The 22,938-nt window shown below is 39.9% G+C and overlaps 4 protein-coding genes and 1 long non-coding RNA gene across 8 annotated transcripts in view; 4 read left to right on the top strand and 1 right to left on the bottom strand.

Moving 5' to 3' along the window:
• The window catches only part of LOC6494985 (potassium channel subfamily T member 2), a 93,921-nt gene that overhangs the window by 3,526 nt on the left and 67,457 nt on the right, over positions 1-22,938 (top strand). For 2 of the 3 annotated variants that reach the window (XM_044715552.1, XM_044715554.1), the window contains exon 2: positions 648-1,343. In XM_044715552.1, the coding sequence (XP_044571487.1) occupies positions 1,264-1,343 (80 nt within the window). In that variant the 5' untranslated portion in view covers positions 648-1,263. Of the gene's footprint in view, positions 1-647; positions 1,344-17,485; positions 17,573-22,938 lie in introns of those variants that run through there. The other variant, XM_044715553.1, reaches the window with a different exon arrangement.
• Positions 2,535-2,969, top strand: LOC6502532. Its single transcript, XM_001959247.1, has one exon. The coding sequence runs from the start codon at positions 2,535-2,537 to the stop codon at positions 2,967-2,969; it is 435 nt and encodes a 144-aa protein (XP_001959283.1).
• On the top strand, positions 3,221-3,874 carry LOC26515011. Its single transcript, XM_014908587.2, has 2 exons — positions 3,221-3,304; positions 3,357-3,874. Exons 1-2 carry the CDS (start codon positions 3,221-3,223, stop codon positions 3,831-3,833), a joined length of 561 nt encoding a protein of 186 aa, XP_014764073.1. The 3' UTR covers positions 3,834-3,874.
• LOC6502533 lies at positions 4,086-4,684 on the top strand. The gene is made up of 2 exons (XM_001959246.2): positions 4,086-4,157; positions 4,214-4,684. The coding sequence occupies exons 1-2, from the start codon at positions 4,086-4,088 to the stop codon at positions 4,682-4,684; spliced, it is 543 nt and encodes a 180-aa protein (XP_001959282.2).
• Positions 12,437-22,938, bottom strand: part of LOC123257258 — a 35,199-nt gene continuing 24,697 nt past the window's right edge. The window contains exons 2-4 of one of the 2 annotated variants that reach the window (XR_006507259.1): positions 14,374-14,596; positions 13,799-14,056; positions 12,437-12,842 (exon numbers count right to left, since the gene is read on the bottom strand). This is a non-coding gene — a long non-coding RNA (uncharacterized LOC123257258). Of the gene's footprint in view, positions 12,843-13,798; positions 14,597-22,938 lie in introns of both variants that reach the window. The other variant, XR_006507258.1, reaches the window with a different exon arrangement.

The raw sequence follows: 22,938 nt of genomic DNA, 5'->3' as shown, positions 1-22,938 counted from the left end.
GGAATGATGGTACGGCACACCGGTGTCCTTGCTCTTGTCCCGGGCCCCGGCGGCAATAATTGCGTAAATTTTTCACAAACAGACAACAACGAGTGGGACCCTACAAGTGCCTTCAAGTGCCAGCAATCTGCGTTGCCAGCTTCAATTGTCTGTCTGGGAGATGATTTGATTTGGCTGCCTGTAAATAATAAGCCCAGCCCGGAGCATCAGGATGGGAGCATCATTGTTGCTGTTGGAATGGCTAGCTTTTCCACCTTTCTCACTCATGTGTCTAACTGCCGGCTTGTTTGTTTGTTTGTTTATATGATTGTTTGTGTGTTTGCACGTCCTTGGCACTTGTTTGCGTGTGTTGTTTGAATTGAATTTGTTGCTCTTTGACGGGAATTGGATTGGCTGACAAGCAGGATTTATGGCCGAAGCTGTAAAGGTTTTTAAAAAATGGAAACAAAGTGCTAACAAAAAATCGCTGTGGTTTCTATTTTTACTTCACCAGAAAGTTAACAATAAAGTATATAATAGAAATAGAAAAAAAGGATATAAGTCTGAACAGTTCATGTCCAAAATACATCTCTTAACATCAGTTCTTGTAATATTTTTTGTTGAATATTTTTATTGATTTTTCTTCAATTTCCTGTTAATATTTTCAGAGCCATGACCGAACCGAGTCCTGTAGAGGAGCACGCACCTGTCGCCGAATGCTAATAAATTCCGCAGTGCCATCAGTTTAATTAAAGAACCGTCAGGGCTCTGGGCTCTGAACACGAAGCAGGGGTACTCGTACCAGGAGGCTGAACAAGGTGAAGGAGCTAGTGGCAGGGACTGGCAGGATAGAGGCATTGTTCAACAAGAAGGACACTCGCCAATCTGTGGACGCGCCTACGTTCGCCGCGGCCCAATCGGGCCACTGGCGGCTACCTGCTGACGGGCACAAGTGCGCCGCGCGACGATGAGCTCGTTGCAGGACGAAGGCGTCTGCAGGAGCAGCAGCAGCAGCAGCATCAGGATAAGGAGCAGCAGCTGGCCGGGCGGGGATACCCAGCTGCCGATGAGTGCTTAATTAATGTAACGGACTTTAGTGATATTCAAATAAGTGAGGGGGCGGGCGAGGTAGCAACCACAAGCATCACCGAGTTGAGAGTGCCGACCATAACGACCACAAACATCAACAGCACTAACAACCATAACAACAACAATAGTAGCAGCAACACCACTACCCACCACAACAACAACAACAACAACAACAATAATAACAACAACAACAACATGTCGCGCATTATACAACCACGTTATCGTTTCCGAGATCTACTCCTGGGTGATTTTTCGTTCAACGATGATGGCGAAAGGTAAGTGAATTCTTCCATTTGCCACCTGCTACATGCTACTTGCTACTTGCTACCAGTTACCTGCTACCTGCTAACCGCTGCATTGCGCATACGCCCCATTGGCCGCTAGCCAGCTGGCGTGTCAGCGTGTCGCATTATTCTCCCTCCCCATCACTTACCACTTACCGTTTTCTGCTTACCGGCTGTCCCAAGAATAGAATGTTAATTACACTTGCCAACTCCAATTGGCAAAACGATTTTTTCCTCGTTCACCTGACAATCGATTAATCGATTTTCTATACTCGATGTCCTGTCCATGTGCCTCGTCTATTATTCAATTGTGGACATTTCCAAGTTCTCTGTCACAGAGTGGAGATAGTTCTTTAATAATTTGAGGGTTAAATTGAGGAAATATATATTAATATTTTATTCCTTTATTTTCATAAAATTTATTCATATTATACTGAAAAATAAAGCGATAAACGTTCTAAGTATTCAAGAGTATTCTCGTTAAAACTTGACTTTTTTAAATTAATTTTTAATATTTTTTTATTCTTAAAAGCCATGCTAGGTATTAATAAATATTTCAACTATTTAAAGCTATAAATATTGTATGATTGAAGCCATTTAAAGCTCTTTCAGGTATTTGATGACTTTATTAAAAATGAAACGAGCTCCACCACCCCCACCTGTCAGTCGCAATTGTTCCAAATCATCCATACATTTCGTGACAATCTGGGCAAAAAGTGGAACCCCTAAAAACCAATCAATACCCGCAGCTTTTTTTCCATTTGATTCAAGTGCCAATTCAATGCCACGAAAAAAATCCAAAAACCAAACAGTTTGATTGCGGAAAAGGTGGAAGCGCGAATAATTTGATTTAGCTATTGTTTGATCTGACCACGAAAACAAAAAAATTAACCTGAATATTCAGATATTCAGAGCTTCGAGATAATCTTTATGAGTTTTTGATCATTTATTTAGTGGCGACAGCGAAATAAAATTGAACGCGTGTCAGTTGGAAAAAATTGTAATACAGTTTAGTTGTTAATCGTTCAATGATGGTCCAAAATATTTTCACAATAGTCTGTGTGACTATTTTTATCACTTTAATAGGGATCAAGGCGAGAGAAAAGGTATGCGAGGAAGGTTTATGAAAAATATACAATAAAATACCTAGTCTTGCGTTTTCAGAGCCAGAAATTTAGATCTATGGTTACAGGACCTGAAATCATATATACTAAGGACTGTGTGTCGTATCTTGGCTATGCTCCTGGACAGTCTCAGGTTATAATGATTAATGTAACCCGATTGGTAAAGACTGTCTTCATGGACAACTGCGTCGAAAACGAAGACACCAATCGGGTGTCCTACAGAGTTCAAAACTTCTCAGTCTGCAACTTCCTGAACAACCGCCTGATTTCAAAGCTCTTCTCCAATTTCTACGAAGAATTTGTGGGTAATACCACTGACATGAAGTGTCCTATTCGCCCCGGGATTTATTATTTGAAGAATAGTATAACTAACAACTCGGTGCCTTCATTTCATCCATCTGGAAATTACAGATTTCTGGTCAATATCAAAACTGAGAAAGAAGGACCTTATTCTGCGAAATTTTTATGGCGATACCGGGTAACACGAACATAAATTTGTATGTTTTCAAAAAGCTATAGTTCTAACTTTTTTTTCGTAATAAAAATTGTATGTTAGATACTTTCCAAAAAAGCTTTAAAACTCTTAATTATACGAATGTTTATGAAAGTAATACGGCAATTAATAGCTCATTGACTGCTTTTCTGCTCATGTGGTTTTATAATTAAGAACTCAAATATCCCAGTTGATGGCTAATGGAACGAACTAGAGGCCGAAATATTATCAAACCGGGATATTAGTTTACTATGATTTCCATTAAAAGTGGTTTGGTTCGGTTGTGGGCTCTTCTATGGCTAATTGTGGTAGTGGCCCCCAATAAAACAGAGGATGTAAGTTTAATTTTTAAACAAAAACTTGCCTGAGATATTTATTTTCCTGCAGCACCCACCTGTCTCTAAGAGAGGCGGGTCGAAGTTCATCCTGGAAACCATACAGACCAGCTGTGACCACAACTTTGTGGAATATTTCCACAAAGTCCCGAAAACCGCCTCTTTATATACTTTTCGCGTTGTCAAGCTGGCACCTTCCTTCACCATCGACATTGCCACAAGAGTGCAGAAAACCAAGCGGATCCTGTACAAAGTCGACAACCTAGATGGCTGTGGGTTTTTGAAAAACCCACTTTTATCTCGAATTTTTGGCCCAGTTTACAAGAGACTGGTTGTCAATGGCAGTTTCTTTGGATGTCCCATAAAACCAAAGGTATACTTTCTGAAAAACGAAGGAACGGAGGCCATGTTGCCGGCTTTTCAACCGCCTGGAAGATACCAGATCACTATGCGGGTCAGAATGAAGGAAAGTCCAGATCCATTCGTGATGGAAATGCTTTGGGTTTATAATGTGGTTAGAATTAAATGAGGTGTTTCAGTTTTGATAGTTGAGGCAATAAATAACACAATATTGTCAGTGAAACATCTATCTGTTGTAGCCTTATAGATATATCTATAACAAGCGGGCAGAAAACCAAATATATTTCAAACTATTTTTGCCCCAAAAAACATAAAGTAATTATTTTGAAAAATTACACCTCGATGGGCTCAATTAATAGCTCATTAGTTGAAGAGCTCTTGTCCAAACAAATGTATGTACTTTGGCAGTCGTTGTGGCTTAATGGCTGCTGCTGGAAGTTATTTGTTTTTTTTGTGGCTGCTGTCGATCCTCCTAGTGGCAGCAAAAGATCAGGTAACCCTCAAATTCGCCCCTTAAATAACGAGAGACACTAAGAATGAGTCTTTCAGCCCTTTGTCTTTCAGAACGGAAATATGAAGTTCATCGTGGAGTCTCTGAAGACGAGTTGTGATCACGACTATGTGGAGTATTTCGAGAAGGTGCCCAACTCCGAAATGCTCTACACCTTTCGAGTGGTCAAGTTAGCCTCAGCATTCACCATTGATGTAGTGGCGAAGGTTATGAAAACCCAGAGAATAATGTACAAATTGGTGAACATCAGTGGCTGTGAGTTTCTGGGCAATCCCATTCTGTACAAGGTATTCGATACGGCCTACAAGAAGCTGGTGGTCAATGGCAGTTTCTTCAAGTGCCCCATCAAGCCGAATGTATACTTTTTGAAGAACGACGAAGCATTATCACTATTTCCCAGTTTTCATCCACCTGGCCGCTTTCAGCTCTCCATGCGAGTGAAAATGAGGGAAAGTCGAGGCCCCTTCGTCATGGAAATGCTATGGAAGTACAAAATTGTGCGCCTCTAATAAACACAAACATTTTCGCATTTTTTTTTTGCCAAGTTTTGTGGGCGGAGTAGTCAAGTCGTAGTTGCTTATACGCCGTGTTGTTCATGCGCCACGTTGCTCATACGCCGTGTAGTTCGCACTCACTCCCAGAGGTGTCGTAAGGTGTTGAGTGTGTTAGTGTGTGTGTGTGTGGGGCAAAGGTATTCGCAAAATCATAATTCGCTGGCAATGCCTTCTTTGCATTTAATGTAGCGTAAACATTTTAATTTTTTATAAGCTGCCTTCAAGCTTTCACCTTCGCCCTCTCTCTTTCTAGTTTTTTCTTTCTGTCTCACTCCCCATCTCTATTTCCATCTCTTTCGGCTGGGCTCGGCTCGGCTCAGCTCTTCTCTGCTCAGCTGACTGCGACGTGCGCAAGTGGCCGTGGCAGTTGCCTTTATAATGCCACGTAGTCCCAGCCACTTGGCCCGGCCCGGCCCGGCCCAAACGGGCCAAACGGCCCAGAAGGCCCAAAACCATGGCCCAAACCCAAGCCCAAACCGTAGTGTGCGTTTGGGCTTTTACTGTATCACGGATGCTTGCACGTCCTGCCGGCCAGGATTCCCTACCTGAAATCGGTTATAAACGGTTTAGCAGGCTCCGGCTGTGGCAGTGGAGGGATGGATACCAATTCTTGAGGGTTATTTGACATGCTACACTGAGATTCTTGGCCATAATAAGGGGTGTGTGGTTTTAGCCGAATTCACAAAAGGACTGGCATGTGTGTCGACTTATTTCGCAATCCAATGGAGTTTATTTTTTCCATTTTGTTTCATAAATTGGTTTATGATTTTATAGTTTATTGAACAATTCCTTAAAGAAATATAATATTTGAATATTTATTAGACTCTAGAACCCTAAGTAGAGCATTTAAGAAAGAGTTAAAATTCATACCACACATTCATATTGCTCTCTTGAAGAATTCCGTTCGGGTCTTGGCTTAAAGGCTTTGGGACACAGAGAAGGTTTACCTTTTTGCGACGAAGAGAACCCTTTTTTATGTGAAATATTTAATAAGTACGCGGAAATTACGCTTTTGTTTTATAAGCGGTGACGACAGCGTTGCGAGATCAAGATTTATGGCTCCTTAAATACAACAGTTTTATGGTCCAATCCAAGGCTCAGAACCCAGCCCAGCCCAGGCCGGGGAATATTTAATTGCCACTCCGAATGGTTTTGGAATTTGGGACTTTAATGGCCACACGTTTAAGTGGACGACATCGGGGAAACGACTTGGCAATTTGTTGGCACTCGTTAACAGATGAAATTGACCGCTTTCTGCGACAAAATATTACATTCCTTTAACAAGCTTTAACAAATCTGCGACCTGTTAGTGAAGGTCAAAGTTCGGGCCACCGGCATCCATCCACTTTGGCTTCATTAGCAAAGAAAATTTCGGTGCGGCGAGCACTTGAAATGATTTGGAAAATGGGCATAAAATTCTTCACTCCGTAACATGAGTAAAATGTTCAATTAAGCCAACAGGGGTCCTGTTTACCTTTTCCCCAAAAAACATACAAAAAAAAAAAAAGGGTTTCCGCCCAAGGATTTCTCATTATATCTAAGTGCCGAAATACCCCAAAAACGGAAAACATAATGCCCAAAAACAAAGAACTCCTTCAACAAGTTGCGCAAAAAAAAATCAAAGAAGCGGAAGAAGCGCCTTCTGAGGCTGAGTAATGGCAAATTACTCGTTTTTCGCACGTTTATCACAATTTCTCCGAGGGGCAAAATAAAAACATGAAATATCCTTGCACCTGATAGGTGTGTCGTGTGTTTATTCCTCCTTTTTTTCCCGTCAGTTTAGCAAACTAAAGTGCAGCTGGTATCCTTCCTAAAAAATACCTCAGCATGTCCATTAGCGTTGATTATGCGACTTAGCGGAGGAAAAATAATAAAGCTGGTAGAAATGGGAGCCTGTTTGTGAAGTACAATTTCTGACATTTCCCATTTCCATTCGTACAAGTTTCGGACACATGAGCTGACACACTTGTGCCGTGTGTGTGGTTTGCCATAATAACTTATGTAAATCGCTTTCTCCTCTGCCTTCCCAACTCGGCCAGGTTATTGTTTCTTTCCCACTGCTGCTTAGCGTTCAACTGCAGCTATGCCTGCAAATTATTATTATTCTACGAGGTACTCTCATGAAAAATGGACTATGCGGTTACCCAAGGCTCTAGAGAAATGGTAGTTCTTGGGGTTGTATTATTTTTGGGATAAATTAAAAGTATATATAATATGGTAACTATGTAACTACCATATAACTATGGTATTATACAGTAGTATTGCTAAGATTTGTTGAATTCCTCAGTCATTGGAAGAGTGTGTACTATTCTTAAACACCTACTACCTCTCTTTCCATGACAAGTCAGTATCCCCACCAAGTCGACGCTAATCCCCATGTTCCTCCAGGGCCCTGATCTATACGGATATAATTATAATAGCATTGTGTATGTAGAACGCAGCCACAGGCTGTCGCTGTTCTGTTTTCAATAATGGATATGTCTGGGGCTGCATGAAGGGTCGGTCCTCCAAGGCTCTCCTGTCGGATTAATGCTTGCAAAAAGGCGTACATTATGCATACAGGACTCTATATATAGCAATCAGATGGGTGGGCCACCAGGCCATTAAAGCCAGGCCAGTCCAGGTGATTTGTCCAGGCATGCAAGTGATTTAATCCAATGAATACCGAGTACTCAGCATGACCTTGGCTCCTTCACTGCGAAACAAGTAGGAATACTTTAATTTAGATAGTAATGTATTTCATGGAATTTATTATCTTATTCCCTTATTAGAAATTCCTGTTAATTGTAATTGTGTTTTCCCCAAAATTTTATATTCTTGGTAATAAAAATGGTAGACCCATAGGTCCAATATCTACCTAGTTTTTTTTCGTATATACACACAAGTAGTGACTTCTACGAAAGCTTCCGATTCTATTTTCGAAACTTTGGCAACGTCATTGAGTATTTTTTCCATGTGGCAACAGACCGACGGGTCTGAAAGGAACGCCACTTCATGGCAGGTGAACTGCTGGCCTGCCCCGGCATGAACCCTCACATTTTCGCATCGGGTCGAAAGGCAAAAGAGCAATATAAACAGCGTTTGTGTTCATCAATGAATGAACACTTGTAAATAAATAATTATGTGTGCCACAACTATAGGCTGGTGGTCAAGGATCGATGGAGGTCACTGAAAGGCAAAGAGCAAAAAACCGAATAAAAAGCTAAGGGAGAAACCGACTCAAATAGCAACAATAGCCAGTGCCGTGGCATCCAAAGTGCAGCCGTTTTATTACCACTTTTGCAGTCAAAGAAAGGAGCACGTATGCCTTTGTCTGTATATGAGTATCTGTGGGGGTGGAGTGTGTGGGTGTGCCAGTGTGTTGTGTGTGTGTCTGCCGAAAGAAAAAGTTCAAAAATCAATCAACGTGCGAAAAAGGCAATTTGTGGCTACCGGGGAGAGGCTTCGGTAGCCGGAGATGGAGATCCTACCACAGTTGGTTATCAAAAAATCCATTTCAGCAATCTGCATCTTTATGTACCCTTATTTATTTTATTCCCCGTGTACAAGCGCTTAGATTAAAGTTGATGATCCTGTCAAAACAAAAGCCATTTCTTTCAATGAAGTCGAATGCTTGTGGTAATTTACTGAAGGACATGTTTTTCCCTAAAAGTGATTGGATATACTTATCACGAGAGGTATTTGACTTAATATTGTGTGGGTTTTTTATAAAACATGTGTCTTGATGAGGAAAGATTTAGGTGACAAAGGCAATAAAGTGACAAGTTTCTTATACGATGTGCTGACAAGGATACAGTTTATTTTATTGCTTCTAAAAAATCTTCTCTGAAAATTTGTTATAAGACATTAAAAATAAATATAAAAATGCCAATCAAAATCCTTACCTCTCCTAACATAAATCCTGTAAAAATTGTTTTCTTTATAACCTTTTGTATTTTAGGCAAAAAGCACCTTACCCTGACGTCATTTAGGGTATGACCATGCTTGAAAATTCTATTATAAGTAAAGTTTCCTTACTGCTTCCTGTGTGATGTGTAGGTGTGCAGACCAGAGTGTAAAAGTGTTGGTCTTTGTGCGTCAGGCTTTGGTGTGAGGGTGTGTGGAGGTTTTTTTTTGTTGACAACTTTTGTTGTTCTTGCTCCCAGTACCGACAAATGTGGCGTAAAACATGAGCAACGCTTGACTTTTTGGGGATTTGTCCAGGTCCTTGGCCAGGTCTTCTTTATTCTCGTGGAAAATAAATATTTTAGCTTTTCTCGCTTTTTTTTCCCGCCCCGTGAGGCTGTTGGTCAATGATGCATTTAATGGCGTTTTTCTGGCGAACATTTTTTTGTTTCTTCGAATTTCCAAGCTGTTTATTTGCCGCAATGAACAATAAAGAATTTTTCAATTTCCTGCCACAGTCATTCATTCACTTTTGTATATATAAGGAGTATTGGCTTTCGTGAAGGACCTCTGCCCACGTAAATTTAATTAGCACACGGACCATGCATGACTGAGACTGATGACTGGGACTGTCGAGAAGCTGTCGCTTTAAATTTGGCAATTATGTGGGCACGGATAGGTAGACCGCAGTGTCTACACCTGTATTTTTTCTGGGTAGAGCTGCAGCCAACCGAATCGGATATCCTTTTCTGAATGGCAAAATCAAACCGAATCAAACCCGAGCCACAACCGAATCAAGCCAAGCCAACTGGAAGTGAAGGATACTGCCGGGCTCACTGACGGACTGACTGACTGAATGACTGAATGACTGACTGACTGCCGGGCTGACTGACGACTGACTGAATCCGCCGACTGATTGTCGGATTGGATCAGGGTCCGGGCCAACAGACAGGACAATCCTGTTGGCATTAAACCGATTTCAATAGCTACGAATTTATGCAAATTAAAGGGATTTTTCAGCAATTGCCCTGACATGCTCTGAAAAACAATAAGCGACCGCAAATCGTAAATGGCAAAAATATATATACAAATTTCCGGATACCCATGGAAGACTTGAAAGCACTTGAAGCTTTATTAATTTTCTTGCCGGATTTTCAATATAAAATCACAATATTTACATAAATTACATTTTTTTTGCCAAGGGGTTGAGGGATGTTGAATACCTAGGGGTTGTTCGTATTATGGCAGGAAAAAACATACGTGGATCTGGGGAAATGGGTTTTGTTTTTCTTTAAGAGACAGTGAAACAATTAGCAATGCCATTAGCTTTTTTATGGTTCATCTTAAGAGAGGAAAGCGGCTTTGTGTCTTAGAACAGCCATTAAAACATAAGCTTGGTAATAAAAGGCCGGCTAAGCTCTCTAACCTCAGACCTTAAAAGGACTCTAAACTTTGGGGGTTCTTTTGTTTTTTATTCTATTAAAGATCCTCTACTTTACTTTAAATCAAACCATTAAAAATCTGTTTCTAATTACTCACAAAAAACAGACAAACAGAAGCTGTCTGTTCGCAGCTCATTTGCGGCCAATTGGAAGGCATCATTTGGTGGCGCCTCTAACCTCGATGATTTTCAATTGTCTTCGAGTTTCTTCCACTTGAGCAATTAAAATTAAATGAAACGTTTAGGGTTTCCCTCGAAAAGCCAAAGAAACTGGATCGAGAACGCAATTGCATTAAACTCGATGGCTTGGTAATGACTCGGTGAGGGCCAAGAGGGTTAAGAGCCATGAGCCAAGAAAAAGTCAAAATAAAAACAACTGGCACTTAGTGCTAATTGAATTTGGTAAAGAAATTCTCTACTGCAGTAGAAAAGTAGTATTTCTACTCCCTTTAAGCTTACTTTACTACTTATTTAATAAAAAAGTAAATGCACTTCAGGTGTCGCTGTAAAGCTTCCATTGGAACATATCCTTTTACTTTGTGGCACAAAGGACTGTTACCAAAATAGCCGGGGAAAGTGAAAGTAAACATCGGGACAATATCGAAGAGACAACAACCTGGGCGAAAATAGGAGAGAAGAAAGTCGTAAAGCAAATAAAAAATACTTTACCTTCCTTTTCGCAGCTGTATGTAGTTTCTCTGACAAAGTGCACTGCAGAACAACGGGTTTATTTACACTCTGGCCTCTCTCAGGGGAGGCGCTGTCAGTGGGCGTGGTTGACATATAAATAAATACAGGGGAAAAAAAATTGTGCCCTAAAGAACAAATAAGGATATATCCTTATATTGTATGAGAAACATAGCTCCCACAGTCTCTACAAAGAAAGGAAGGATATTAGTTTAATTCTTGTATTTTTAATTGGTTTTAAAAAAATTTCCATTCTTTATGTCATCTTCTTTTTTTTGAATGAAAGCAAAATTTCCCGGAATTCCCAAGGACACCATTTCACCTGAAGAGCCTTGTAACATTTGTCTTTCACTTTTGGGTCAATACAGACAGGTAAACGAACGCACAGGATGACTGCATCCTTTCTCCTGGTCCATTGCTCTTTCCAGTGACCTCTCGACAGCCTCTGTCCTCGTCACTTTTGCACTTTCTATATATGCACGTTTCTCTGCTGCAATTTCCTAATGGACATCAGTTTTAAGTTTCAACAGCAGCAACAGCAACACCAGGACAAAAAACAAAATTCATTGTAAGAAGAATACATAGAGCGAAACCCGAAACATTTCGAAATGGGAACTAGAACCTAGGAACCAGTCCAAGGACTGACTCCAAAGGTTGACATTTGAAAATACGTATCGCCCGCCTTCCCTCTGGTAGGTATCCCCCAGACGACTGACCGGGCGTATCCATGGCTGACTCATACATCAATTACTGTCTAACCAAATGGCGTTCAATTAGCCCTCAAGCGAACCAGCCAGTGCGCCAGTGAGCCAGCCTGCCCGTCTCCAGCCCCAAGGAGCAGGATTCAAGCGTCGAGTCTTATTCAAAATTCAACAAGGCAAGCTTTGGCATAGCTACAGTAAGGCTTCAATAGAAAGGATATTAATTGGTGGAATAAAGAGAATACTTTTAAGATGTCTTACGAAAAAATAATCAAAAAGAGGTGGCTATAATTAAGCCTTACTGGGCTAAATGGTACGATACCCAGTACTTCCCTTTTACATACTCTTAGAGTATTGAGTGTAAATATTAGTACATCACTACTCATAATGTCCATATTAACTTAGTTCATTTTACCCTAGCTTCACTGTTATTTAGTGTATCTTTTAGACAAGTTCCAAGCACGTTCCGGGCCTTGCATAATTGAGCAAGTTTCGTTTTTTTTTCGTACTCTGCCATTCCTTTTTATATTGGTATGGGTTTTTTTTTGTGAAACCTGACTTAAATTCAGGGAATCGAGGGGGTGGAGAAGGGATCACTGGCCTGGTGGCTGGTAAACCAATGGACTAGGAGTATATGGGAGTTTGGGACTTCCAGGAAGCTCCAGTTAATTGATCTGACATGAAATGCGCCACCATGCGTTGGGCCTGGTGCGGAATTCAAACTAAATTCGATGTGTCAATCAAAATTTGTAACCGACGTCCCTCCAAAGTCCCTAAAGTGTGTCACACACACGAACATCAACAAAAATAAATATTGACAGTCACAACAAGGAAGAAAACACAGCGAAAAAAAAAATAAACAAAATCGGCTGACGTTTTGGCAATTGTCCCTGTTCGACGAAAACTGCCACGGCCTGTCAAAAAACATAAAAAAAAATATACAAAAAAGCAAAAATGAAAAAGTATAATAAAAAAAGGAAAATACGTGAAATGTTATATAATTTATGCCAGCAGTGCGAGCCACTGCTGTCTTACTTTTATTCATATTTTTCATTTTTTGCTCCTTCAGTATTTGTGGACTCGCATAAATATGCAATTTAGTTTAGGCATTTGAATATTTCCTTCTCTCGGAGGCGCAGCACCATGGTCCTTCAATCTTTTGATGAGCCAAGCCAAGCCAGCCAGAGGTAGCAGCTGGGCTTCACGCTTTTCTCACGATTTCCCCAGAATTTTCACGATTTTCACGTCCCGTGCGGTTCATTCGCAGCCTGACACTAATGAAAAAAGCCTAATCGTGTTGGGCCTTGTTCCACTCGCTGCAATTGAACTTCCTTTCGGCTTAAAGACATTGGATGGATGAGATGAAAAATTTATTTCCAATGGATATCGAAATGGTGGGCTGTAAGTAATCAAAAGGAAAGCTAGTTTATTGGCAACAATTTTTGTTTAGAAGTTGATGGAAATCTTTAACCAAACATTGACCTTTTCAGAAAGCTATTCATAGAAGTGGTTCGAGTAATTTCTGCTTAACATGGAAAATCAAGTTATTGAAATGGCGTACATGACATTTTTTGATGGCTTTTTATTAATTACACTTCGTAGTTTATCCCTCATTCCCTAGAACCTCTTTAAAAACCCTCCACTATTAAAGCCTTCCCTTCTAAAAATAATTTGTATTTTGCTTTATTGATTGCTGATTGTTTGGTTTGTCTGAGTAGGGTTTTATTTACACAGACATTTGACGCAACATTGCGTGCTAATTAATAAAAGTTCCCTCGGAAAAAGTCCCTCAAAAAATAAAAGAATGACCCATAAAAAAGGACATAATTTGTACCAGACTGTTTCGTGAGTTTTAGTTACAAATATATGCGTTTTTAGGTTGTTCTGCGAACTGAGTTTCTATCAAAATAAATTTGCATACTTGTTGTGAAATTTAAAGGGACTGGGTATAACCTGTCATCTGACAGAAATGCAATCTCGGCCAAAGTCTCTAGAGGTATCAGGAATTTCCAGTGCAATTTGTATCACAAGTATTTCATCTCTTCTTCAACAGAAAAGTATAAAGTTTCTCACATAATACGACTCTGTGGGGGGCTATAAATATCACAAATATTTATTTGTTGACATTTATATATATTTTATTATTTTTTGCACTTGTCGGCCAATTTATTTATATTAATGTCTCTGGGGATTTTCGGTTGCCCATATCAACAGGGTCACATCTGATATAAACACCAAGGGGGAGAGAGCTTGGTCTTAAGATAAGATCTTGGTTGTGGGTTTTCCTTTTCAGTTTTTTATAATAAAATTGAAGTTTTAAATGAAACTAAATTTAGGGAGAATCCTTTAACTTACCTTTATTTAAAAATAAACTTATTTTTGTAAAATCCAAAGATTAATGACGTGCTCGCCTCAAAAACTAATTCCATTTATAGAGTAAACTTTGTAAAGTCCATCCGTTGTGTTATCTGTGTGTCCTTTCGTTTTTTTCTCCCCCCGATTGTGGAAATATTTTGGTCCTTTGTTGTTCGCCCACAGTTGGTTTTTGCATTCGGTTTAGAGTCCTGTTTTTGAGCCATGTCTTGTCTATGTTGGCCATCGCTCGGTCCTCCCCTATTTGCACAAAAAAATTGTTGAAATATTTTTGCATCATTGCCTGACCGTCTGTGCGTCCGGTCTGATACAACATTTTTCTATCTCTCGGATGTGTGCTTGGCACTGACAGACGACCGAACCGCAAAACCAAATGAAGAGGCCTACTATTTTTTTCCCATTTCATTTAAGATGGCAGCATTAGAGCATCCTTGTGATCAAAAGACCTTATCACGAAGGACTGTGGCATGTAAATTCGTTTTGACATTTTAATTACAGTAGGACTTCTCAAAAGGAGGTTGGTTCTGGCGCGTGTGTGTGAGTGGGGGGCGGCGTACGTGTTAACTGGGCTCAGTTTGCAAGGAACGGCGCTGACACATTAATGCATTCCGGCAAGATTAAGCAATCAGAGAGCGCTTGAATTCTGGCATAATTGGAGCAACCTGACGGCAGCCATCAGTGGGAGGCGGGGTATAAAAGGAGAAAGGGCGAAGCAAACTGTCAAACACTCAATTTGGGTCATCAACTAGCGCCTGGCGGGTCTATATCGCATTATGACCACTGAAAGAAATATTTAATAATTTAATTAATAAGTAAGATATGAGAAAATAATCATATATTTATATACAGCTTACAGTATAACTTATGTTTAAATCTCTACAAATACCTCTTGGTATTACTTTCTCCCAGTGCATCTACTTTCACTCTCGACTTTCGTTTAGCGCCAAAACAAATTACCAAGGAAAGTTCTTACTTTCTCTCTGGGTTGCGGGCATATCTTCGCATTCTAATTTACTTTTACATTATGTTGTGTTGATTGTGTTGCCTGTTTGCTGCGGATCCATTACAGGAAGTGTTTGTCTCCCGCCCCAGCTCCGGCCTCGACATTATGTTCCTCCTTTCTTTCTTTTTTTCCGCCGTAGAATCTTCTCCGGCTTGTCCTTATCACAATGATTCTGCTGCCTACGACAAATTGCCGGAAATTGACAACAAATTTCCAGGACACACACTCTGTCGCTTACATAAGGATATAAAGAGCCCATTTACTAATCAACTACACATACGGAAAATTGGGTCCAGTGTTTGTTGAGGTTTCCATCGGCCTGCTCCTTGGCATATCAATGGGGGAAATGGCCCAAATATTGACCGGAATATGTAATCGAGTCAGCGCAAAAATGGTTCAAACAACTTTGAAATTTGTCAACCCTTGGAAAGTTTTGTAAGCCCTTAAAAGGATGTAAACTATTCCAAGATATGTAATGGGGTTCGATTTATAAACGTAGGTCAGCAAACTGAAACTTTAAAAAAATGAAACTTTAATCTATATTATAGCTCTTTGATTATAATTTAATACTCATTTCCTTTGATATTATTACTGTTTTATACTAATACCAAATGGAATACCTTTTAATTCGCATTTTATTAACATTTTTCAAACAAATCCAAATTAAATTAAATCTCAAAGTTTCTATCTAACAAAATGTAAAATGTGATAATTGCCTAGTTGAATATTCAAACATTTTAATTAATGATAATGAATTGTGCTTTATCTGCAAAATTTGGATTCAACAATTTGCTCATCAGAAACTTTTTATTGATTTTATTGGGTAAATATTAATTTGAAAATTAAAACTGTCTTCCTTTGCATATATTTGTATGTATTAGCCGGAAGTTCGGTTGCATATTCAAACTTTAAACCTGGATTAAATTGAATTTTATAGCGGTTTCTAATGCATTTCTGATAGTAATCGAGGCTGCATTTGAAGTTGGGGGATTTGCATACATTCTGAAAGGATTCCAAAGCCCAACCACTCAATCGGCTCACACCACACTTGCGGCTGTCAGTTGCACTTTTGTTTCAGTCCATAGACCTTGGCCAGTACATTGTATACGTGAATACACAAATATGTATTAGATAAGGGGGGGAGGACCGCTTTGAAATTTCGTCCATCGATTTGGGTTCATCAATCACTTATGGAAATCAATATGCTTCCATTATACCCCCAACCAAATGGGGGCAGACCTATTGTGTTTTAATGTTTTAGAATTCCCACATGAATGGGTGACGAAGACGGGGTCGGTGCTCCCTTCGTTTAGAAGGATCGGTTTTTTGTTTAAATAACTTCATTTCCATATTTCCACTCAGCAAATATATGTGGGTGTTACAAACGTGCCTGAAATATTTATTTGATTAACCGCAGAAACGTGTTTTTAAAGAGCATCCCTAACATTTTCCAAAAATCCTAACAGAATCCAAAACAGTATTCTGTCCAAACTTGTCCCATAGATGGTGCTTTTTATTATTTGCCTTTGCCTTTGGTTTGTAGACTTCGGTTTTGCTTTTGTATTTGCTTTGTTCTATGACGTCATAAGGACGAAACTGACGTCACAGAAAAGCTTCAATGTTTACACGCCACGCAATGGAATGGAAAGAGAAATGTTGCGTTCCGATTCCACACGTGTCTTTGGCGCCAAATTTGTTGTTGGTTGGAGCTCTTGGCATTTGGTTTTATTATTTTTTCGCTGTTATCCTACTTCTGGGTTAACGGAACAAGTCCTTGGCTCTCTTTGCCGGAGAAGATTCTCTTTAAATTTGTTGTTTTGTTATATAACACGTGTTTTGGCCCGAAATCGGAGAACAAACAGAGCGCCATTGCACTGAGGGAAAATTAAAAGCAGGAAATAGGATTACCTGGGCTTACATCGCGTATACGTTATGTCAAAATTGAGTATACGCAGTGTGTTCATAACCGGCTTACTTTATTTGTTCTTAACAAAGGATAAACCTTTGATACTTAAGATAATATTACGTATGAGCAATGGGTTTACAACTTATTGATTTAGAACTGTATTTTGTTCGATTTTTATGAAAAAATTGAAACAAAAGGATTTTCCTTTCCTATTTTAACTTATATTTTACAATTTGTATCGGAGTAATCAAAGTTATAAAGTACAGAATCTAAAAAGAACACGACTGATCTAAGCCCTAAAAGTTAGGAGCTAAAAGATTGCAATATATTTAAATATAATCTATTATAATAGTATCTCAAGATCTCATAACGCACGCTACACAGAATAGATTTAATCGCTTATCTTTAAGATAAGATCCTTAGATTCTTAAATTCTTAAACAAATATTTTGTATATTTATTATATTAATTTTATAGCTCTCATGATTGGCAACTCTAGTTAACTGCGACCAGCATTCAGTGCTGATTAAGAGAGTCCTGTCGAGAGAGAGCGAGCAGTGGGCAAAGAGCATATTCAAAGGACCAAGAAACACACACACACACACTGGCACACTCGTACACACAGTCAGAGACAGAGGCACTCGGTGGGGCGGTCGTTGTGGCAGTTGTGCTCCTCTGCTCTGCTCCTGGTGGTGCGTGACTTTAGATGCTTGGCAGTGGAGCCACTGCAAAAGATTCGCCAACAAGCATCGAGGCATCGAGGCACTGAGGCAGTCAGTCCGTCAGTCAGTTTGTGCTGCCAGTTGGATGCAGAACGGTCCGCCAACGGAGTTATATATATTAATTCGGTATATGGTGTATAGTGTACGCGACAGTGTCACCTCCACGAATTAATCAAAGCCTATTTGAACGGTGCTATCATGCTTGCGGTTATGACTGTGGTGGGTGGTGCGGATGGTTGGGTGGCTCAAGGCCACCGCCCACGTGTCGGCCCGATTTGTTGTGCTAATTAGCGAAAAATGTCAGGCAAATGGCTCAACAGAAAAAAAAACACAGCAGCAAGGCTGGAAAAGTGAAAGTTATGGTGTCTTTGGCTGTAATGGAAAATAATGATACTATACATGGAGGAATAAAAAAAAAAGGACTCGCCTATCCGTTAAAAAGACCTAATCAAGTGTCAGCATTACAAAGCGAAAATAACTTTGGGGAAATCCGAGTATCCTCTGACATATAGTTATCTGCCTGTGTGTGTGAGGGTTTGAGGGTGTGTGTTTTTGTCCTTTTTTGTGCAAAACTAAAACTTTATAGCATACTTTTGTGCGCAGCCTTTGAGGAAACTTTCCTCAGCGAAGCCTTCTCACACAAAATCGATGCCAGGCCGTGTTGTTCTCCTCCTGTACCATTTTGTTTATCAAGCCCAGCGAATAATTAGAAAAGTGAACATTTTTATTTTCATATTTATAGTTTAGGGCCATATGCCATCGCGTATGTACAGATCCCATATGCAAGAAGTACTTTGTTGTCATGTTTGCTTATGTGAGAGACCCCTGCAGGTATTTTGCCTTTGTTTCGCCTTGACACATTTCGTTTCGGCTACATAGCGATGTACCCATATAGCCACTGACATTTGCCACCGTAATGGATGGGAGGCTGCCGCTGCCACTGCCGCTGTCAGTGTAGTTGCAGCTGCATCAACAACCGTTTATTTGGCTTATCTGTTTGCCCAACAATATTTCTTGCCACCGTGCCTCAGTGCCATAGTGCCACAGTGCCACAACACCCACAACTATGCCCCGTCGTCTGAAATTTTCAATTAGCCGGGGCACTGGCTCGTTCTGCACTTTGTGGCATAGTCATTTAGCTGAAATTGGCCAAGCAGCGCAAATTTGCATACCAATTAAGTTTATTATATATTTACTTTGACTTTCATTAAGCCACTCGACGTTGCCGTTGCTGCTGCGACCCTATTTTTGCGGTCTGTTTTTGTTACGAAAAATAAAAGCAAAAGTTACCAAAGTAACTTTGAAATTAAGGTTAACACAACTATTTGGAGGAAAATTAAAAAACTTTTTTTTATTCAAATATATTCTAATGTTTGCAGGCAGATCCCCTGATAAGGTGTCTTCATGATGACATTAAAAGTAAATTTTTAAACTAATTTATGTTCGCTGACAAGAATATCAGCTGGGCCATAAATAACTCGACCATTTCATTCGGTAAAAAGCCTGAAACAAAATCGAAAAACCACAAAATAATAATAATCATAAAAAAAGCATAAAATACAAACTGAAATTGGCTTTGGCCGAAAGGCAAGGGCAGGGTCGTAAAATACGCACACATGGCTTATGAGTTACATTTTGCATTTAATTCCCCATTTATCCTCTGGGGGCTGATGCAGCGATCAAAGTCGGATAGATATAGTAGGGAGTATGAGAAGCCAGCTTACTTTCTGTGTAAGCTGGCAAAATACCTTAAAAAGCTAAAAGTGAAAGCTTAACAAAATTGAGAAAGACCAGAAGGAAGAAAAAAATGCAAAAGAGCGATGGGGAGGACTAGGAGAACTTTTTGTGGCTACGTGGTTAGGACGGGATGAAACGGGAACCGACTGGGCTAATCCCTGGCTAACGCCCATCCCGGGAAATGTTAAGAGAAAGAGGCGACCACAGGCTCGCAAAAGGTCGAGTTAATCTACGGTTATGCCGCACAAAGGATAACAGAGTGGGGGTGGAAGTGAAAGTGAGACGAAAGGTGAAAGTACCTGACTGGGATGGAACTTTTGCATATACAAAAGTAAATATGTGTGAGCCATTTCCTTTTCTCAATGCAGTCGTTGTCATGCATTCGAAATGACAAACCTTTTGGCTACAACTTGTGCGAAAACTCAAACAAAGTAACTCGGGTATTCTTTGGGGAATGTCTTCCATTTAATTTATGATACTGTTTCTTTGGAGTTTAATTAAAGTTGGCGATAAGTAAGAGAGTTTATTGAGAGCGATAAGCTATGAATGTTTTAGTTGGAGAGTTTTAATATTAAATATTAAACTATCTGAACAATAAACTCTTATTTCCTAGACTATTAATTAAATAGATAGACAAATTTTTGTTGTTTTACAAATTCATAGGCCAAAACACACCCAAGTCCCCCCCGAAATGATAATGATTCTGCTGAGCCCACAACGAGATTGATGACTTTTTCATTTACTTGGCACTTTGTCAATTCCTCGGTGGGGGACATTGTTATTCGTATTATTCGTATAATTGACTAATGAGCCAAAGTTCAGGGTCCATTGAGTGTTTTTGCTTTGTTGTGACACTTTTGGAATTGCCTGGACTCTCGAATATTTAGTGCTGGGAGTGTTTGTGGTGAATCAACACGAGTAATTTGCATTTTATGTTAACATTTACAAATGAAATTAAGTGACACAAAAGCAGCTTAAAGATTTTATTAAAGACACTTCCCAAATTCTAGCCAGAGGCCATGTCTCTCTGATTTAAGATTGGATAACTTATTATTCCTTGCACATCAACGCTCCCCAGAAAGTATATATTAATCCAATCTATTCCAGGGCAAAACATTTGAACTTTTCCCTCTAGGTCGCTCTGCCCCAGGCATTTGTGGTTGACATCGTGATGCTTATTTCTGTCCGATAAGTGATGACGGTTGCCATCAGAAAGTGCTGTTTGAGTTCTCGGACTCAGTTCTTTGTGCTCCACTGTTTGTTGTTTGGTGGGCTAAATGTATTACACAGACAACTTATCACGCTGTATTAACTCTTCGCCATATATCCTCTTGTTTTTGACATTTTTCCTTTGATTTCTTTTTGGACTTTGGCCACACGCCCACTCAACGGGGGGCATCGTTTGTTTGTACATTATTTGTCTGCTATATTGTGGAGATTTTTTTTCGCCGTCGACTTCTCCCCTCGCATTTGTCAGATTTTTTATATCTTTCCAGTCACAGGCAGTTAAGTGATTTTTACTTTACATATCTCTTCAGGTTCCGGTTCAAATATCTTGGCCAGAGAGAGAGCCTTTAGAGCCTTTAGAAGTCTTTAATATTCCATAACCAGACAGTGACTTTTATCCGATGTGTCAGTTTTGGGGCCTCGAACTTAAGTATACAAATGTGCATTCGTCCGTGAAAGTTGCGCCTCAACTTTATCCTTTATCCTCCGAAAGTTTTCCTCCAGAATATGGTTTAAAAATAAGTCTTGGCCCGGCTCCTTGAATTTCTATTTGAATCGACGAACCAAATTGTTTGACTTGCTAATTCTAAGCTTGGATAGACAGGTGTGAAAACGTCGTGAATGTGAGGGGTTCTTGGCCAACTTTTGCCCCTCAAAGGCGAAATGAAAATTCAATTTCGCAACCACAAAAAAGTTAAACTTTTTCTCTGCAGCCACAAATCAATTTCCGACTTGGCAGAGTGGGCCAAACAAAAAAACCAAAAAAAGGGATAAACAAAAATGGATGTTGGCCAAAAAAAATAAGGAGAAAGTGTTATAACATTTTCTACCAGAAAGATACAAAAGAAAAGGAAAAGCTTGATGATGAAAGCAGCTTTAAATTGTGGTTTTGAGTTTAAAATATTTTATTTCATTTATGAAACACTATGTTGTTTCTACTTTGTCTGGGAAGAACAATAAGTAATGGCTTACATACATCAAATTACTTTGCCATCAAAGTTCGGCATTATACATTCATATTGTTGGATAAATACTTAATAGAGCTGCCATTTTCCATTTATTTTGGCAACTGCTTGGCTGTGATAGGGCGACCTTCCTGGTTCAACCATTTGAATGCCAGAAAAGGTCAACTTTTGTGCAAAAATTGAGTTCAAAACGCTGCTGATGAGGGTAAGATACTGGTGACAACCTATGGCCAGTTGGTTTGGGAGGGTGAACTGCGGATCCAGTTAAAGGATATTCTCTTCACAAGCTCGTTATGATGGTCTTAGGGCGAAATGTCAGATGAGGATTTGAGTCCCTCTCCGAAAGGACGACAGTTGCACCTTATTTTTAATGTGCGGTGTGTGGATTTTCCTCAAACTGGTTGCACAGATGTCGGCGCATATATTATGGGCTCATGTCTAGGGCTTTGCTTTGTTTTTCCCCATTTATTTATGGCCAGCACATGTTAGGCCAACACATTTTTTATTGCCTTCCCGCCCTGCCACCGCCCCCCTTGGAAGAGAAGGTCCTAGCTGAGCATTAAATGCCAACAATTCCCGCATGTTTACAGAACTTCTGTTTGTCAGCCATTTTGAAGGACATTTCCTTGCCGGCACCAACAATAAACGTTCTCCATGGTGATATAAAAAGGAAGGAACTATTGTCACATGTTTCACTTTTCCCCCTTTTTTAGCATACATATATGTTTATATTTCTGGAACTGCAGGAAGTCAGGGTGAGAAAGTTCATTAATTGATAGGCCACCCTGGCACTAGTCTCGTGTGGGTCCTGGGTCGTGGTTCGGTCGGATATCAGAGCTGGGAATTGTTCTGCGGTTAATAAAGGCCACTGTGTACTTTCCCCGGAATATATTATGCATGTGCATAGTATATTTGGTTACTGCCGCAAAAAAAAGTGGTCAAAATAAGGAACGGAAAGGTGGTTTTTGTGCAGAAACAGTTGGATTTTGGAGTAAAGGATATGTTTGTAGAGTTTAATTATATTTATGTTGACTTTAAATGATCCAATAAGAGAGTTAAAGACTTAGACCATAATGTACAGTTTTTTGAAATTTTTTCCAGCCAATTTACTTTCTTGTAATTCTAAAACGCTGCTCCTGCTGCCAATTCAGCAAAAGTCTCCCCTTTCATCGATGAAGTGCCAGTGGGATTTTCTTGTCCTTTCTCTTTGTTTCTTGTCGTTTTTTTGGCAGCCATCCAGAGGGTATCCTTTACAGAGTATACACATTTGTAATCATGACCTTGCAAGTGTCGCACACACACTTCCTTCTACCCCCCGGCCAAGATATTTTGGCCACCCGATTTCGTAGGCCATTTAATGTCTTAGTTATGCCAGAAGTCTAGGTTCTTGCTCGAAAATCGCGTGCACTACTCCAGTTTTGGTTAGGAGGGCAGTTGGAAGAGGGCGTGGCGCCAGTTTAGCACTCTTTACATTTGTTAATTGTGGCACTTAGTTGGCCAAGTTATAGCCGTGCATGCAAATGTCCTTTGGACAGGCATCCTTGCTTTAAACATTTTGGCTTT

Source organism: Drosophila ananassae, chromosome 3L (genome assembly GCF_017639315.1).
Source record: "Drosophila ananassae strain 14024-0371.13 chromosome 3L, ASM1763931v2, whole genome shotgun sequence".
NCBI classification, from domain to species: Eukaryota; Metazoa; Arthropoda; class Insecta; order Diptera; family Drosophilidae; genus Drosophila; species Drosophila ananassae.
Note: the sequence above shows the minus strand (reverse complement) of the source record. Positions and strands in the feature narration are given on the sequence as shown.